Source organism: Haematobia irritans, chromosome 5 (assembly GCF_050003625.1).
Source record: "Haematobia irritans isolate KBUSLIRL chromosome 5, ASM5000362v1, whole genome shotgun sequence".
Taxonomy (NCBI): domain Eukaryota; kingdom Metazoa; phylum Arthropoda; class Insecta; order Diptera; family Muscidae; genus Haematobia; species Haematobia irritans.
Window position 1 is genome coordinate 142,112,774 of NC_134401.1, and position 19,034 is coordinate 142,131,807.

Genomic DNA, 19,034 nt, shown 5'->3' on the forward strand with positions numbered 1-19,034 from the left:
ATATGAATAAAATGAAAATTTCATTGTAAGATTAATTGTACGATTAATGTCATAGGGGTTCTGATTTCGATTTCCCTATGAGATTTCCATATGAGAAATCGTCCCATAGGGATCAGAGAATGAAGCCGACCCTTTTTTGTCGGCGGCGGCTGACACTAAATTTTTGTCTCCGGCGGCGGCGGCTTGACGGCTAAGCCGATAAAAAGTTGTCTATTCGGCGGCGCAAAATTATCTATTATAAAATCAATTTGAAGTTTTCCGAATTGTAATTAGATTAGTTGTACAACCAATCTGACAATCAAATTTACAATTATTTAAAATTATTTAAAAGCAACAGAGAATGAAGCCGCCGAGTCGCGCCGCCGATTTCAGTCGCCGCCGGCCATTTGTTGCCAGTCGACGCCGCCGCCGAATATGTCGGCTCATCTCGACTCAAATTTAGCCGCCAATTAATCAAAAATATTAGTTTAAATCAAAAAACTTTATTAATAATTGTAGTAATTTTAGTCAAAATGTTGAGCCTTTCACCCCCAATCAATCTATTTCAAAGTGTTATAATAATTTTGCAAAAATTTACCTCAGAAAATTTGAATGAAATGTAAATTTGATTGTAAGATTGGTTGTACAATTAATCACATTACCGCCGCCGAAGAGACTTATTTATATCGGCTTAGCCGTCAAGCTGCCGCCGCCGGATGTAAAAATTTTATGTCAGCCGCCGCCGACAAAAATGGGTCGGCTTCATTCTCTGATAAGCAATGAAATATAGTGGCAATATAAACTACTCAATAAAAAAACAAAATTATCTATTATAAAATCAATTTGAAGTTTTCCGAATTGTAATGAGATTAGTTGTACAACCAATCTGACAATCAAATTTACATTTCATTCAAATTTTTTAAGCTAAATTTTTGTAAAACTATTATAGCAACTTGATACTAATTGATTGAAGGTGGAAAGTTCAAAATTTTGACGAAAACTATAACTAATATTATTAAATTTTTCTGATATAAATCAATATTTTAGATTTATTTAAATCAGAAAAATGTCGACTACATTCGTTAGTTGTACAACAAGTCGCGGATAACTCAAAAAACACATCATAAAAAAATAAAATGAATAAGCAATGAAATATAGTGGCAATATAAACTACTCAATAAAAAAAACAAACCCCTACTTTGTAAAAAAGGAGGATAATTTGATTCAATAAAAAAAAAACTCAAAATATTGAGGGGGTGCACACTGTGATATTAAAAACTCAAAACAAATTGTGCCGTCGTTTTCTACATTGTTTTGTGACTAGTCAACCCTCTTCTAGTGAAATGACAACGCCAACAGCGCAACTTACTTGCATCTCATTTCTCATCGACTTTGTTTTGGTTATTTTACGAAGAAAAATTATTAATAAATTAACAAATTTACCATAGAATCTAATAGAAGACTTTAGAAAAACTTATAGTTAAATGAAATTTAATATCCCCCGGTGTTTATGGTGTAATGGAAGTTCCCAAAATGCAGATCCTGAATTCACGTTGGCCAAAAAACTACTGTCAGTCGCCATCATATAACTTACTAATTAAGGCTTAATTAAATTAGTCTTAATTAAAGTAAAAAAAATTTGACCACATCGAGATTTTCATATCGTACGTGTCCCAGAGTCAGTTGTGTATACTCGAGCTTTTGGTGAATGCAAAAATTTGTGATTTTTGGACCATCTACTAAAGTGCAATAACAACTAGATCTACTTCAACCTAAGAACCGCCACAACATTAAATAATCATGGATGAACAATTAATTGACGAGGTAGCATTACATGCGGTTATATATAATCGGCAAAAATATTATTTAAATGGTAGTATGAATGGTCAAAATCAATCCTGTCACAAATATGAAACAAAAGATGAGGCTTGGCAGGCCATAGCCATGAAACTAAGAAGTGATGGTAAGTAAACAGTGAACAAAAGTTTATATATTTCCCTATATGTATATTACATGTGTTTTCTCCAACTTCATGGTAAATTTCTAATTGCTTGTAATCAGAAAGTAAATCTATTCACCCATAGGGCTTGGTACTAGAAAATTAGATTTCCCATTGGATTCCAATTCACAACACGGCAAATATACAAAGAACCCTCATCGTACTTCTGAGGGTGACAAAAAAAACGATAACATACCCTCATTTGGAGATATTTTTACATAAAAACACATTCAAAGCCGGAAATCCATGCCTTGCAAATAAAAAAGCGCTCAATTCTTTCATAACCATTTGATTTAGGCAATGATGAATTGAGTTCAATGGCAATTTGGAGGCAAAAAATGGATTTAACAGGAATGTCACTCATATTCCCTGCCTGTTTGTACAAACCCAATTTGAGAAATATTCAGAGTTCAATACAATTTGTATTGTTTTTTTTTTACTTGTTTATGATGTTGCAAATAAAACTCAATTTTTTAAAAAACGTGCATCCACCTTGGTGAAAAAACAATTGTCCTGAGATGAGGGATTGCAAAAAAATGAGCACATGAGAAATATGTTTAATTACAGGCTTCCTCCCCCAAACGAAGTGTGTATGGGGAAGGACCATCGCTTACATGCGTATATTTTTAACAGAACCAAATTCAAAATTACTTAAAAAGGCTTTCCATAACTCTGTGATTTAGTTTGCTCGCTCCTTTCCCCGCCTTTTCTCTCTATCATTGGCAAAGGGTGGGAAAATGTTAGTCAGATGTATTTTTTTATCACACATATGTGGGTGCTCTTTTAGCACTTGCAAAATATGATATTAGAGATTTTGCAAGAATCAAACAAATACATAATCCACCCCTTTACCCACACGCCAAGACCATAGAAATATTTTACTACTCATAGTAATTTGAATTTGCACAAAGAACTCCAAGAAATCTTTAACGATTTCATATATTTTAATTCTTATCAATTCACCACTCAACCAAATATGTTGGACAAAAATCTAAAGGACAATATTATATTTAAAACACCATACCTAGAGCTTTTCTACTGTAAGATAAACTTCCTATCTTATAAATTTAATTTCATTTTTATTTTATTGCATTTTATATTTCCTAATTAATTCGTTCTTTTCTCAACTTTTTTTAGTGGAAACATGCAAAAAGCGTTGGAAATATTTACGCGAACGCTATGTCAGCCAGCGCAAACAGGGAGACCCTCCAGTATACGAACATCTTTCACGACCCTATTTAGAAAAAATGAAATTCCTCGACCAACATATACAACCACGTAAATCCTATCGCAATGTACCAAATTTCCTAACTTCTCCACATTCAGCCAATAGCTCGAATTTTAATGATTATAATATGGATTCCAAGTCAAATAGTTCTTTTAAGAACATGGGACATTTTGGGCAACATCATTCTTTTCAAGATCAACAGCATGCCATGAATGCCCTTAGTTCAGCGGCAGTAGCCGCATCAGCCTTCGAAGGTGAAGGGCGGGTTAAAATAGAAGCCGACCAGGTATTTAGAGATTTTGCTGCTGCCGTACATGGTCAGTTTCATCATCAGGCCGTGGCAGCAGCTTTAGCTGCAGATCCTTCGCAAAGTTATAATGAACATTTTCGTGATGCTGCCGCAGCTTTATCCGCCCATCATAATGGTAATGGTAGCGCCGGCATGAGTGGTATGCATTCATCATCATCGTCTAACAAATCACCGCTTTCTTCGCCACTTGGGCCCAATCAAAATAGTACAAATAGTGCTGGACACTCTACAACACCTACACATCAACCGGCTTTGTCAGTGGCAAGCAATCTCCATAATCCAACATCATTGGCTGGCCAAAATGGAGGTGGGATATCAGGAAGCAATAATTTCCCACAACCGAATTTTAATGATTCACATCAAGACGATATGGATTCCTCGTCGAGTAGTCACTATGAGAAAAAACCGCGTATACATCTAATTAACCATACTGCCTCTAATGAACCCACAACACAACACAGCAATCACAGCAATGAACTCCAACAACATCATCTCAATAACAGCAATAGTAATCATCAACATAACTCCAGTAATAATAATACAAACAATTCAAATAATTCCCAGTTTGATGGAGGTGACGATTCAGATGAGGATTCTGATGAAAATGCTCCTTCAATGATGCAAACGCAAACGACGGCATCACACAATGATCATAATAATGAAAATCCGTTTAACCCTTCATTGGCTACCCCCTCACCAGCTCCCTCCAATGCTTCTTCTAAAAATGCTCTGCAACTTACAAATACAGTGTCGCATTTAAATACCAATGCTGCTACCAATGGTAATATGTTTTCCGCAAACTCGGATTTCCTTCAACTTTTATATCAACAATTACCCCAGCATCAACAACAAAGTAATCCACAGCAGCAAGGATTTGGTAAATTTCAAGTGCCACAAACTCCACAAACACCACCCACGCCCCAAGTTCAACGTAGTTCGGAACAATTATTAGGGGAATTGGTGACAACGGAACTTTTAAAAATGACCAAGGAGAGGAGAAAAGTTGTACAAAAACGAATCTTAGAATTATTATTTTTCGATGAGTAAATTGATGTCTTAATAATCAAATCTTTGTTTAATGGAGATAAAGACTCATTACATAATTTTGATCGCATATGTAAACTATTCTACAAAACCCTAACCCCACATATCCATATTTACTCAAAATCCTCGCCCATGTTTTATCTTCTACATATAAAAACATACATCATCTTTATAAATAAACACAATTGAAAATTATTAGTTAATAGATTAATGATACTATTAATTTAATTTTCCAGGTTTATATGTGTTTTTCGTATATTTATTTGTCTTTTTTATAAACATTCTTATTTAACTGTCTAGACAAAAATTAACCATTCCAAACTCTAATGATATCGTAATTTATGTTATAAAGTAACATTCTTTTCTAAAATAACCTTAAACATCAATCCCACCTATTTTTAAGTAATAAAAAAAAAACAACAACAACAACAAAAACAAACGAACATACAATGGCAATATATTTTGTTCTACTTCCTAATTTCTAGTCAGTATACAAACGTATTCTTGTATATTTTATTTCCTTTCTGTTTTGATTTATTCCTACGCTTTAGATTTTATAAGCATTGTTTTAGGATTGCAAGTGTATTATGTCGAAGAAAATTTCCTTAAATGTGTATTTACGTTATTGTAAGCTAAGCTTTAAAAAAAAATTCAAAACAAAAAGTCTATAAAATAAATATAAGTAAAAAATAAAAAAAAATGAATGTGTATTTACTCAAAAGTAATTATAGTAAATAAAAAAAATCTGAAGTCTGAGAGAGAAGCCCCGTTAATGTCAACGCTGAAGTCTGAGAGAGAAGCCCTGTTAATGTCAACACTGACGCATTAAACTCAGATGAATCATCAAAGCTATGCAACGGCGAAAATACTTAGATCGGAACAGAATAATATTGTGGGCAAAAGAAAGTAAGACTGTCTTCATAATCTTTTTTATTTATTCGGCTAATAATTTAATGTGATTTTGACACAGATGCCACCGATCGTCATACTGGTCGAACTTGATTGATTACGATTTATGAAAGTAATTGTCTCAAATTTCACTATATACCGCTTAAAATACTCTATTGGAACTGAATGTATAACATATTCCCAAAAAAAAATAAGAGCTGAAATGAAATTGAGCAGTCTGCAATCGAAATAAAGTTGAGCAGTCTTCAATTCCATCACCATATGCTTCCTGATCTAGAATCTCCCATCTCTTTGTAACCAAAAAGCGATCTTAGCCGCATTGGATTTTCATTAAGTGTTCAAAATCTCCATAACAGCGATGGTTACCGTATTGAAACTCAGACAACAGGGTCTGAGTTGGCATATGTTGATGATGCAGGGGAGTACTGCAAAGAGAGCATTCGTCTGAAGTCTTCAATTAAATGACCATATATGTATAGTGTACTAATGAACACAGTTCATACATATCTGATATGCTTCCTGATCTAGAATCTCTCATCTATAAAGCGTGTCTCTCCGTTTGTAGCCAAAACGAATTTTCGCATTGGGCTAACGTGGTGAAACTCTTAGAACAGAATCTAAGTTGACATATCGATGTCTCCATTCCAAAGTACGCTAAGTCTAAAAAGTGAATTTTACAGGAAACAAGTTCAAAATTTTTTTTGGAATTTCTCAAAAACCGTAAAAGATATAAATTCACTTTTCACTCTTTTTTTTTTTTTGGTCTTAAAATCATGTTTATTGTAAATTTTTTTAGTATATACTTATTCCAAATAGTGATAATAGAACTTGGTTAGAAATGACTTAGACCAAACAACGCTTATTGCCCTTTTTGGATTGGAAATTTTTAAAGCTTTAGTCACAGGCTACGTACAATATTAGCTACAACTTTTGATTGAAGTGTCCAATAAATTCGAACATTTGACAGGATGCAATTCACATCAATCCGAATAAAAAACAACGAACTCCATCACAAAATGCTAAGTCGACTTGCGTACTCTGGAATGAGGACATCGATATGTAGCTGGTACAGGGTAGTACTGCAGAGATCGCATTCATCTGTATTTTATTCCTCTATACTTCTCAATACTCTCGAAGTACGACACGTATATTAAATGACCTTTCAATCATTCCTTCGTGCCATAGGATGGTTCTCGGTACGCTTGATCTATCAAAGAAATTCGTTCTTCTTTACGAGGACGTCTTCATCAGATTGGTAGGGATCTGATGAAGACGTCCTCGTAAAGAATTCCAATCACGTTGCAAACGAACATTAGTTCTTCTCTACGAGGACGTCTCCATCACATCCCTACCCGCTACTCGCCTGACGACGTCGTGACATTGCCAACGAACAGTTTGAGAATATTTACCACCAAATCCATAGTCTTAGATTGAAAAATTGTGGCATACAAGCGAAAGGTTTAAAACATATTATTAGAGATATTTCGCTGCAAGATCTTTAAGGGCTACCACCACCAGTGCTAGCGCAATGGAGTTATGCTAACCCCTCTACGTAGGTCCGTCTAAAGTGATGATGGAAAAACAAGCATGATCTTCACTACCTAGAGCGTAAAATCCAGAACTACTACAACGAGATAAACCAGCATTCCACATTGATTGTTAAAAACTGTATACTTTCCTATCCATGGCACAGGAATAAAGTGACCTCCATATCACTTTGAGGTCCCACTGAGATCAATACACCCAACACAACAGATACTATTTTGTGTTTCACAAAGTATAAAAAATAGAGAATAAAACGTATAAGTGTATGTACTTACCTTAGATAAATTATAAAACAATAACCTTCTCAAAGGAAAGAACTATGCAGTAATATTTGAACAAAAACATCACTTTATTTAATGTTAACGTTCGACAATTTGTTTACGAATATACGAAATTTAGATTTTTAGCACGGAACACACCTATTATTGAAACATATTGGTATATAAACAAATGTATCGATGCATTCATATTGGAAAGTTATTTCCAATGCTTTTGCCATCACTGGATATTCCAGAGAGATTACAAATATAACTTTCCAAAGAGCAGCAATACAAACCAGTGTTGGAAAACAATTTAACATGCAATCTTATTGCAATAGCTATAATTCTTAATATTGATTTACAAAACTTACAAATATAATTAATAATATTTTATATGTCTACCCTAGACATATGTATTATTATCCAACAATAATATGGTAAATAGTAGTTTTGTACCAAAAAAACAGCTACACATACACAATACATACGAAAATATTCTCTCAAACTCACTCAGAAAGCAAGAGAGCCATATCTAAAGCAATTGTAAAACAAATAGAAATTTCACCATATAACAACCTTGGTTGCATAAAGACCAGAGGAAGAAATTGTTTAACAAGAAAACTAATTTGATGAAAAATTAGATTGATGACATGGAAGTTTTTCTTTGTTTTTCATTTTTATTACATGCTAGGGGTCATTGTTATTGGTGTGGATGTGTTTTCCCATGGCGTATATATTCTCTTTGTGTTAAATTGGATTTCTTGCTTTTCCAATGAATGCAACTTAACAAAGCATCGGAGATGGCAATATTATTTTAAAATTGTACGAAAAACGTACTAATTGTACTGAATAATGAATTTTCGTAAATTTTACAATACATAGAGCGATGTTTGTTTAGCTTCGGGAAATTGTTACCATGTTTTAACCCTTATGTTAGGGTCATTTCATCATCGTATTTTTCATCAGCGCATTTCTTTTGGAATATAAATAAAAGTTCTTACTAGACAGTGCATGAATTGTTGGCATGTACTGAATTATTCCTGAGTAGTAAGAACTTTTAATTATATTCCAACAGTAAGAAATGCGCTGATGAAAAATACGATGTGGGTCATCAAATGACCCTAACATAAGGTATAATAGTAGTTTAGTTATGGTCATTTAAAGGTATGTTGGGATTTAAATATGTGGTCGTTTATATTTGTTCAAAAATGAGAGCTAAATCTGATGTATACAAAAATTTGACTACAGTTATGGCAAGATTTTTTTTTTAAATTTTTTATCGGCTCGTTTGTGAAAGGTTTGATTAATACTAAAACAAATTTAAGGATATAATCATTAGATGAACGGACGTTTCTCCAAAGTGAGACTCTAGGTTGTATGTAAATCTAAGAGACACTAGTTTGTCTACAACTGTAAGATACATTTCATTCTTGGTCTTTACATATTTTCCACTGATGTAAAATTTTAACCGCTGATCTATCTGTTTTTAAAATCTCATTTCATAGTCTTCTTAGCGTTTCTTAGCCTTTCATATTTTATGTGTTTGTATTGAAATTTGCAGGAGTAGCTTTTACTGAAGTGTATACATATAACAATAGTTTTTCTATCTAATTTAAAAATATATCCCTATCTTTAAGCATTATCGATTGTAAGTAAACAATTCTGCTTCAAGCTGTGTCTTAGTAGATTTTTAGTAATTGGCATTTAATTAAGACTTTAAATTACAAATAAAAATAATAATAGTAGGTTAGGTTAGGTATAGTGACAGCCCGATATTTCAGGCTGACTTAAACTATTCAGTCCTTAGTGATACCACAGTGGTGAACAATAATAGTAGCTATTATATAATTATAATAGTAATTATTGTAAAATTTTGTGCAAAACTGCGTTATCTAACTCCTGCTGCCAGAAAAAGGTTTTCTATATATTTCAAAAATATTTAGCTTTTTCTGGTCTTTTTAGCTTCTATTGGTTAGAATTGCAGCAGCTGCTACATTGTTGTCATAAATATTTCATGAAAACACCCCTATCTGAAACGTAGTAATCCTTATATAGACAATTTGGGGTTGCAAAAGTACCAACAATATTTTACCATCTCTGTTGTACTTTCCAGTCATCGAGGGTATAAAAGCATCTTCCTCTCTCATAACGGCACTCAGTTTTTATCAGACAATTGTGAACAGCGTACTTTGAACAAAACAGAAACCAGTGTCAGTAAAATAAATAATTTAATCAAAAAAATTGTGTTGAAGAATAAAAAATAGAAGTGAATAGTAGACTGCGCAATACACATTTTATATATTTGAAAAAAGTTTGAAGGTAAGAAAAATCAAGGCTGTGGAAAATTTAATAAGATCAATAATTCAATTTAGTACTGGAAAAATCGAGAACGTATAAATTATTTGCAAAGGAAAGATATCAAAGTGCAATATTTTTAATTCTGCTACTAAAAAAGTATGTACATTAATTTATCTCGAATGTTCCACAAAGTTCTAGAATGAAATTGCATCAGATTTTTAATAAAAAGTGGTCATTCTGGAATTTCAACAAAGATTACTAATTGGTTGGAAATCTAACTACGTCGAAAAAAATTATGTATGGGAACAAATCGCCATTTGTGTGTATGTATGTCGGGATATTTTTGTCTACCCTTTGTTTTCCAATGTCAGAGTTTTATGTGTACGTGTGTGCGTATGCATATGATGATATACAATTTATATCGGTCAAAGGAACATACATACAACCAAACACATTCGATGGTTTTGTAAAAAAATTGGATTGGCTGACAAAGAAATGTATAAGAAAATGAATTGCAATTGCTTTTTATATACCATTAAAGATTTCTGGTATTACGATATATGTACATGCGAATGGTGACCATTTACTCATCGATGAGTTAAAAAAATTGTGAAATTCATGCAATGACTCAAACGAAAAATAAAATTACGTTTCGTGGGATATATATGGGACATTGTATTTGGAATGTTATTTCCGCATTGATGTGTATATGCGTTTTCATTCGCGACCCGATATTTGGGGAAATTTTAAAATGGCGTTGTTTGTAGGGGGTATTTTTTTTGTTTGCTCTCAGTTCAACTGAGAGTTTATTTTATGATACTAAAAACTCATTTCCCTCCCTCGGGGGAATATATGAAATAGTGTTGGTAAACGTCAAGACTTTTTATTCTCCCAACAGTATACATACAATTTTCTGGAAAAGAAAATGAGTCAACACAAAATAGAGTCAACATTTCTCAAACTCAATTATTTTTGTAAATTGAAACGGCTAAAATTTTTTTTGACTGAATTCAAATTATTTTTTTTTTTTCGTTTCCAGATACTTCAAAATGCAGATCTTCGTGAAGACCTTAACTGGCAAAACCATCACTTTAGAGGTAGAACCCTCTGATACTATTGAAAATGTCAAAGCCAAGATCCAGGATAAGGAAGGTATTCCTCCAGATCAACAACGTTTGATCTTCGCCGGTAAACAGCTTGAGGATGGACGCACATTATCCGATTATAATATCCAAAAAGAATCTACCCTTCACTTGGTTCTTCGTCTACGTGGTGGCATGCAAATCTTTGTGAAAACACTGACTGGTAAAACCATCACCTTGGAGGTTGAGCCTTCTGATACCATTGAAAATGTTAAAGCTAAAATTCAAGACAAAGAAGGAATCCCACCAGATCAACAACGTTTGATCTTCGCCGGTAAACAGCTTGAAGACGGGCGAACATTGTCTGATTATAATATTCAAAAAGAATCTACATTGCATTTAGTATTGCGTCTCCGAGGAGGCATGCAAATTTTCGTTAAAACATTAACGGGAAAAACAATTACACTGGAGGTTGAACCTTCTGATACCATAGAAAACGTTAAAGCCAAAATTCAAGACAAAGAAGGTATTCCTCCAGACCAGCAACGTTTGATCTTTGCCGGTAAGCAATTGGAAGATGGTCGTACATTATCTGATTACAATATCCAAAAAGAATCTACCCTTCACTTGGTCTTGCGTCTCCGTGGTGGTATGCAGATTTTCGTTAAAACGTTGACTGGTAAAACCATTACATTGGAAGTCGAACCATCCGATACTATCGAAAACGTAAAAGCCAAGATCCAGGATAAGGAAGGTATTCCCCCAGACCAACAACGTTTGATCTTCGCCGGTAAACAATTGGAAGATGGTCGTACTTTGTCCGACTACAACATCCAGAAGGAATCTACCCTTCATTTGGTCTTGCGTCTCCGTGGTGGTATGCAAATCTTCGTCAAAACTTTGACTGGAAAAACCATCACCCTCGAGGTCGAACCATCCGATACCATTGAAAACGTCAAGGCCAAGATTCAAGACAAGGAAGGTATTCCCCCAGACCAACAACGTTTGATCTTCGCCGGTAAACAATTGGAAGATGGTCGTACTTTGTCCGACTACAACATCCAGAAGGAATCTACCCTTCATTTGGTCTTGCGTCTCCGTGGTGGTATGCAAATCTTCGTCAAAACTTTGACTGGAAAAACCATCACCCTCGAGGTCGAACCATCCGATACCATTGAAAATGTCAAGGCCAAGATTCAAGACAAGGAAGGTATTCCCCCAGACCAACAACGTTTGATCTTCGCCGGTAAACAATTGGAAGATGGTCGTACTTTATCCGACTACAACATCCAGAAGGAATCTACCCTTCATTTGGTCTTGCGTCTCCGTGGTGGTATGCAAATCTTCGTCAAAACCTTGACTGGAAAAACCATCACCCTCGAGGTCGAACCTTCCGACACTATCGAAAACGTCAAGGCTAAGATCCAGGACAAGGAAGGTATTCCCCCAGACCAGCAACGTTTGATCTTTGCTGGAAAGCAATTGGAAGATGGTCGTACTTTGTCCGACTACAACATCCAGAAGGAATCTACCCTTCATTTGGTCTTGCGTCTCCGTGGTGGTATGCAGATTTTCGTTAAAACCTTGACTGGAAAAACCATTACATTGGAAGTCGAACCATCCGATACCATTGAAAACGTCAAGGCTAAGATCCAGGACAAGGAAGGTATTCCTCCAGATCAACAACGTTTGATCTTCGCCGGTAAACAATTGGAAGATGGTCGTACTTTGTCCGACTACAACATCCAGAAGGAATCTACCCTTCATTTGGTCTTGCGTCTCCGTGGAGGTATGCAGATTTTCGTTAAAACGTTGACTGGTAAAACCATTACATTGGAAGTCGAACCATCCGATACTATCGAAAACGTAAAAGCCAAGATCCAGGATAAGGAAGGTATTCCCCCAGACCAACAACGTTTGATCTTCGCCGGTAAACAATTGGAAGATGGTCGTACATTGTCCGACTACAATATCCAGAAGGAATCTACCCTTCATTTGGTCTTGCGTCTTCGTGGTGGTATGCAAATTTTCGTCAAAACACTGACTGGTAAAACCATTACATTGGAGGTCGAACCATCCGACACCATCGAAAACGTCAAGGCTAAGATCCAGGACAAGGAAGGTATTCCTCCAGATCAACAACGTTTAATCTTCGCCGGCAAACAGTTAGAAGATGGTCGTACATTGTCCGACTACAATATCCAGAAGGAATCTACCCTTCATTTGGTCTTGCGTCTCCGTGGTGGTATGCAAATCTTCGTCAAAACTTTGACTGGAAAAACCATCACCCTCGAGGTCGAACCATCCGATACCATTGAAAATGTCAAGGCCAAGATTCAAGACAAGGAAGGTATTCCCCCAGACCAACAACGTTTGATCTTCGCCGGTAAACAATTGGAAGATGGTCGTACTTTATCCGACTACAACATCCAGAAGGAATCTACCCTTCATTTGGTCTTGCGTCTCCGTGGTGGTATGCAAATCTTCGTCAAAACCTTGACTGGAAAAACCATCACCCTCGAGGTCGAACCTTCCGACACTATCGAAAACGTCAAGGCTAAGATCCAGGACAAGGAAGGTATTCCCCCAGACCAGCAACGTTTGATCTTTGCTGGAAAGCAATTGGAAGATGGTCGTACTTTGTCCGACTACAACATCCAGAAGGAATCTACCCTTCATTTGGTCTTGCGTCTCCGTGGTGGTATGCAGATTTTCGTTAAAACGTTGACTGGTAAAACCATTACATTGGAAGTCGAACCATCCGATACTATCGAAAACGTAAAAGCCAAGATCCAGGACAAGGAAGGTATTCCCCCAGACCAGCAACGTTTGATCTTTGCCGGTAAACAATTGGAAGATGGTCGTACTTTGTCCGACTACAACATTCAGAAAGAGTCAACCCTTCATTTGGTCTTGCGTCTTCGTGGTGGTATGCAAATTTTCGTCAAAACCCTGACTGGTAAAACCATTACATTGGAAGTCGAACCATCCGATACTATCGAAAACGTAAAAGCCAAGATCCAGGACAAGGAAGGTATTCCCCCAGACCAGCAACGTTTAATCTTCGCCGGCAAACAGTTAGAAGATGGTCGTACATTGTCCGACTACAATATCCAGAAGGAATCTACCCTTCATTTGGTCTTGCGTCTCCGTGGTGGTATGCAGATTTTCGTTAAAACGTTGACTGGTAAAACCATTACATTGGAAGTCGAACCATCCGATACTATCGAAAACGTAAAAGCCAAGATCCAGGATAAGGAAGGTATTCCCCCAGACCAACAACGTTTGATCTTCGCCGGTAAACAATTGGAAGATGGTCGTACATTGTCCGACTACAATATCCAGAAGGAATCTACCCTTCATTTGGTCTTGCGTCTTCGTGGTGGTATGCAAATTTTCGTCAAAACCCTGACTGGTAAAACCATTACATTGGAAGTTGAACCTTCCGACACCATCGAAAACGTCAAAGCCAAGATTCAAGATAAAGAGGGAATTCCTCCAGATCAACAACGTCTTATTTTTGCTGGCAAACAGTTGGAAGACGGCCGTACATTGTCCGACTATAACATTCAGAAAGAGTCAACCCTTCATTTGGTCTTACGTCTGCGTGGTGGCATGCAGATTTTCGTGAAAACCTTGACAGGAAAAACAATCACTTTGGAAGTTGAACCCTCCGATACGATCGAAAACGTTAAGGCTAAAATTCAAGATAAAGAAGGCATTCCCCCAGATCAACAGCGTTTGATTTTCGCTGGCAAACAGTTGGAAGACGGACGTACTTTGTCTGACTATAACATTCAGAAAGAATCAACACTCCATTTGGTGCTTCGTCTTCGCGGAGGCGCATTCTAAATTATATTTGATGCATTAAAGATAATAAAATTCAAATAGTAAAATTTAATTCACTTTGTGTTTTTTTTTTCTCACCTTACTGGAACTAAAACCACCATTAGCAAATGTTAGGGATAAATTAAAACGACTTTTGATTCTTGTTTATCTAACTAATATATTTGTCTTGGTGAGTATTATATATATTTAATTCCCCAATGGAAAAAAAGTAAAATTCGAAGAACCCATATCCACTTGTCGCAAAATTGGTATTCGCCTAGCCCACAAAATAATTTTCTGAAATTTAAAAAAGAGTCAAATTTTGAACTCAAATTTTCTCACTGTAGTTTTGATGGGAGATTTTATCATCAGATTACTCCAATTGGGAAATAAATAAAATACTCCAATTGGTTGGATGCAGTCCTCGGACAATAAGAGGTTGTTAACCCCATTATGTACAGTGGCAGGTATTTGCGGATGCATGTGGTTCAAATATTTCTTTAAAGCGATGTCATCTTCTACATCGCTTTCTTTCCAATTAGGCTATTAGTTGAAGAATCTGAAAAGAATTTTCAATGTCGGATGAAAATTTCGAATTTTGTAAGGTGAATTTATCCACTAATCTACATACGTTGAAAGATATGTTCCATCCGTGAGATTATTCATTCAGAACATGTAATTCTAAGCGTTTTTGAACAAATAAAGATTACAATGGACTACTCTCTAGGTTTTCATGCAATAATCGTATACAATAATACATAAATAAGATTTGTAAAAGAAAGATATTGAATAAAGATTTTAAGCAATTCTTTACACCAAAAAATCGAAATGTATAATTAACATGATGCATACAAAGATGACCCTCATTTATATGTTTAAAAGAATACTTCTTTGACTGAAAGAAGAAAAAATAATAAACTTAACAAATATTTTGAATACATATTAATTAGCTTAAAAATATGTAAAAATTATTGCAAATCATGTAAAAATACCAAATCAAGCAGCAATAAACGCGACAGCACGTACAGCTTATAAACAAATTGGTCTCATGCCAGCATAAAGCAAACAAAAATTTGAAGACTCCTTTAGACAAGAAGCAAAAATGTGGGAGAGTAGAAGACTGGAAATCCAACATATGGCCAGATGAAACCAGCAGTGGTTAGCAAGAAGTATATTGCGAAACTTAAAAAAAAACACCATAACAAGGAAGCTGTGTGGAAACTTCATTATTTGGGTCTGTTTCATTTGGTGGAATATCGGTCCATTTATAAAAATCGGTTGTATTATGAAAATGAAAGATTACCTCAGCATTCTGGAGAACAATTCTCTCGATTTGCGATATAAAAAGAGGCAGTAAAACAAAAGGGCATTGTACCAAGTATTGAAAAGAAATATATACTTCGATTTTTGTCATAATTTAACCTTTATTTCTATTTATCTTATGTATGTATTTTTAAAAATGTTGTGTATTGCTCAGATAAAATAAAATAATGGTGATTTAGTACAAATTGGAACGCAATCAACCCATCATGGAGATTCGGCCGTATATACTTGTTCATCACTGCTTTTGTTGTCAGAACAATAATTATTTGTTAATATTAATAGTTGAAAAGGAAGGACGTTTATTATTTTTATGTATGCCATCGTGGCTAGAAATGGAAGTCTTCACATTCGCAATGCAGGACAAACACAATTATGTTTCTCTAAATGTTTCTATTCACACATTGATAAGGGAAAAGTTAATCAACTTTGGTATTGGGATTGATAACCTCAAGTGTGTCGCAAAAATTCGTCTTGGAAAAAGTGTTTCTCCTTTTTCAAAACTTTGAGAAGTCGGCTTTTGCAAAGGCTAAAGGTTCTGTAATGTATATCAAAAATACTGGAGGAATTATAGAGAAACTATGGCAATAACGTTTTAGGAAACTACTAACATCTGCTGATATATATCGAACAATCGACTTTATTGCACTTTCTCTGGGAAACTGGAGCCACTCGAGCCCAAAATAATCTACCAAAATTTGTAGAAAATTTTACCAAAAACTACCAAACAAAAAAATCTTATTTTGCAAAATTTTATTTCGATAGAAAGAATAAAATTTTGACAAAATGTTCTATAGAAATAAAATTTTGACAAAATTTTCTTAGAAATAAAATTTTGACAAAATTTTCTATAGAAATATAATTTTGACAAAATTTTCTACAGAAATAAAATTTTGACAAAATTTTCTATAGAAATAAAATTTTGACAAAATTTTCTATAGAAATAAAATTTTAGCAAAATTTTCCATAGAAATACAAATTTGACAAATTTTCTATAGAAATAAAATTTTTTATAGAAATAAAATCTTCTATAGAAATAAAATTTTGACAAAATTTTCCATAGAAATACAAATTTGACAAGATTTCTATAGAAATAAAATTATGGCAAAACTTTCTATAGAAATAAAATTTTGACAAAATTTTCTATAGAAATAAAATTTTGACAAAATTTTCTATAGAAATAAAATTTTGACAAAATTTTCTATAGAAATAAAAGTTAAATAAAATTTTCTAATTTTAATGAAAGTACCACAAAATTTTCTATAGAAATAAAATTTTTACAAAATTTTCTATAGAAATAAAATTTTGACAAATTTTCTATAGAAATAAAATTTTGACAAAATTTCTACAGAAATAAAATTTTGACAAATTTTCTATAGAAATAAAATTTTGGCAAAATTTTCTATAGAAATAAAATTTTGACAAAATTATGTATAGAAGTAACTCTATAGAAGTACTTCTTAGTTGAAATCGTTTTGGTATTTGGTCGAATTGAACCCATGCCCAAGACGGGCTAACCACCACTCGCAAAATTGCTTCACAAACAAAATGTCATAAGACTTACTGCTACTGTGCAGAAGATCCTTATTTAAGGCACGAATTTAAAGGGTGATACGGTCAAAATTTGGTCAATATAAACTTGACGTATTTCTTTCAATTTTGCATTTAAAAAACCTGAACACCCCTCATTTTGAAGGTGTGTGTGTGCCGTCCAAGCAAGAAGAGCAGCGTATCAAAATTTTGCTCGCGCATCGCGAAAATCCGAGCTACTCGCACGCAAAGCTGGCAAAATCGCTAAAAGTTGCCAAATCAACCGTTACAAATGTAATTAAAGTGTTTGGGGAACGTTTGTCGACAGCCAGGAAGTCTGGATCGGGGGGAAATCGAAAACCGGAAGCCGCTGAGACGACAAAGAGAGTTGCCGGTAGTTTCAAGCGAAACCCTAACCTCTCTCCGAGATGCCGCAAATAAGCTGGGTGTATCGTCTACAACCGTGCATCGAGCCAAAAAACAAGCCGGACTATCGATTTACAAGAAGGTAGTGATAAACAAAATACGACGGCCAAAGCGCGATCCCGGAGGCTGTACACGACGACGCTGACGAAGTTTGACTGCGTGGTAATGGACGACGAAACCTACGTCAAAGCCGACTACAAGCAGCTTCCGGGACAGGAGTTTTATACGGCAAAAGGAAGGGGAAAGGTAGCAGATATTACTGTCAAAGTTAACAAAGAAATATCTGGTTTGGCAAGCCATCTGTACCTGTGGCTTGAAAAGCAGCATTTTCATAGCTTTCGGGACTGTCAACCAAGAAATGTACGTGAAAGAGTGTTTGAATAAACGTCTGCTACCTTTCCTGAAGAAACACGGTTATTCCGTACTGTTTTGGCCGAATTTGGCATCTTGCCATTACGGTAAAAAGGCCATGGAGTGGTACGCCGCCAACAACGTGCAGGTGGTTCCCAAGGACAAGAACCCTCCCAACAAGCCAGAGCTCCGCCCAATTGAGAAATACTGGGCTATTGTCAAGCGGAACTTAAAGAAGACCAAAAAAATGCTAAGGACGAGCAGCACTTCAAGGCAAACTGGCTTTCTGCGGCGAAGAAGGAGGACAAGGTGGCTGTACAAAATCTGATGGCGGGTGTCAAGCGTGAGGTCCGGCAATTCGGATTTGGAAAAGCGAAAGCCTAACTGAATATTTTTCCTGAATTTTATACTAATTGAACTTGAAAAAGAAATTTAATTTGATTTTTTAAATAAACGATTTCACCGATTTACACGCGTTTTCCCTTGACCAAATTTTGACCGTATCACCCTTTAGCCGCTAAAAGTTCAATTTTTCACGATTATTTTATTCCTAATAATCCATTTTAAGGAATATAAACTTTGATAAAAGTTGCTTAGGGCTATTCTCCATCAGGTAGGGAGCCACCGTGGTGCAATGGTTAGAATGCCCGCCTAGCACCACCTGAACCTCATAAAGGTCAATCAAAATTTTGGTATATCTCAGTCATTTAGGTTTGAATCTAGAATTTCCAACATGTTTGTACTTTTTTCTGGTATAAGTACTTATCGGGCTGCTCTCGCTCTCTCGGTATATTATCAATTCGCTAAAAATTTAAAATGTTAATTCCCAAATGTCTTCTTTTATATTATACATATTGGATAATTACTTTAATTCAATTTCAAAATTATTTCAAATAAATTAAATTCAAATTTATTTGAAATAATT

At 35.0% G+C, this 19,034-nt stretch overlaps 2 protein-coding genes across 2 annotated transcripts; both read left to right on the plus strand.

Moving 5' to 3' along the window:
- The first annotated feature begins 1,317 nt into the window (after window positions 1-1,317).
- Window positions 1,318-7,428, plus strand: LOC142240719 (uncharacterized). The gene is made up of 3 exons (XM_075312428.1): window positions 1,318-1,942; window positions 3,116-5,466; window positions 5,531-7,428. The coding sequence occupies exons 1-2, from the start codon at window positions 1,780-1,782 to the stop codon at window positions 4,561-4,563; spliced, it is 1,611 nt and encodes a 536-aa protein (XP_075168543.1). The 5' UTR covers window positions 1,318-1,779; the 3' UTR covers window positions 4,564-5,466; window positions 5,531-7,428.
- Window positions 7,429-9,428: 2,000 nt separating this feature from the next.
- LOC142240720 (polyubiquitin-C) lies at window positions 9,429-14,555 on the plus strand. Its single transcript, XM_075312429.1, has 2 exons — window positions 9,429-9,593; window positions 10,612-14,555. The coding sequence occupies exon 2, from the start codon at window positions 10,622-10,624 to the stop codon at window positions 14,504-14,506; it is 3,885 nt and encodes a 1,294-aa protein (XP_075168544.1). The 5' UTR covers window positions 9,429-9,593; window positions 10,612-10,621; the 3' UTR covers window positions 14,507-14,555.
- The last annotated feature ends 4,479 nt before the right edge of the window (window positions 14,556-19,034 follow it).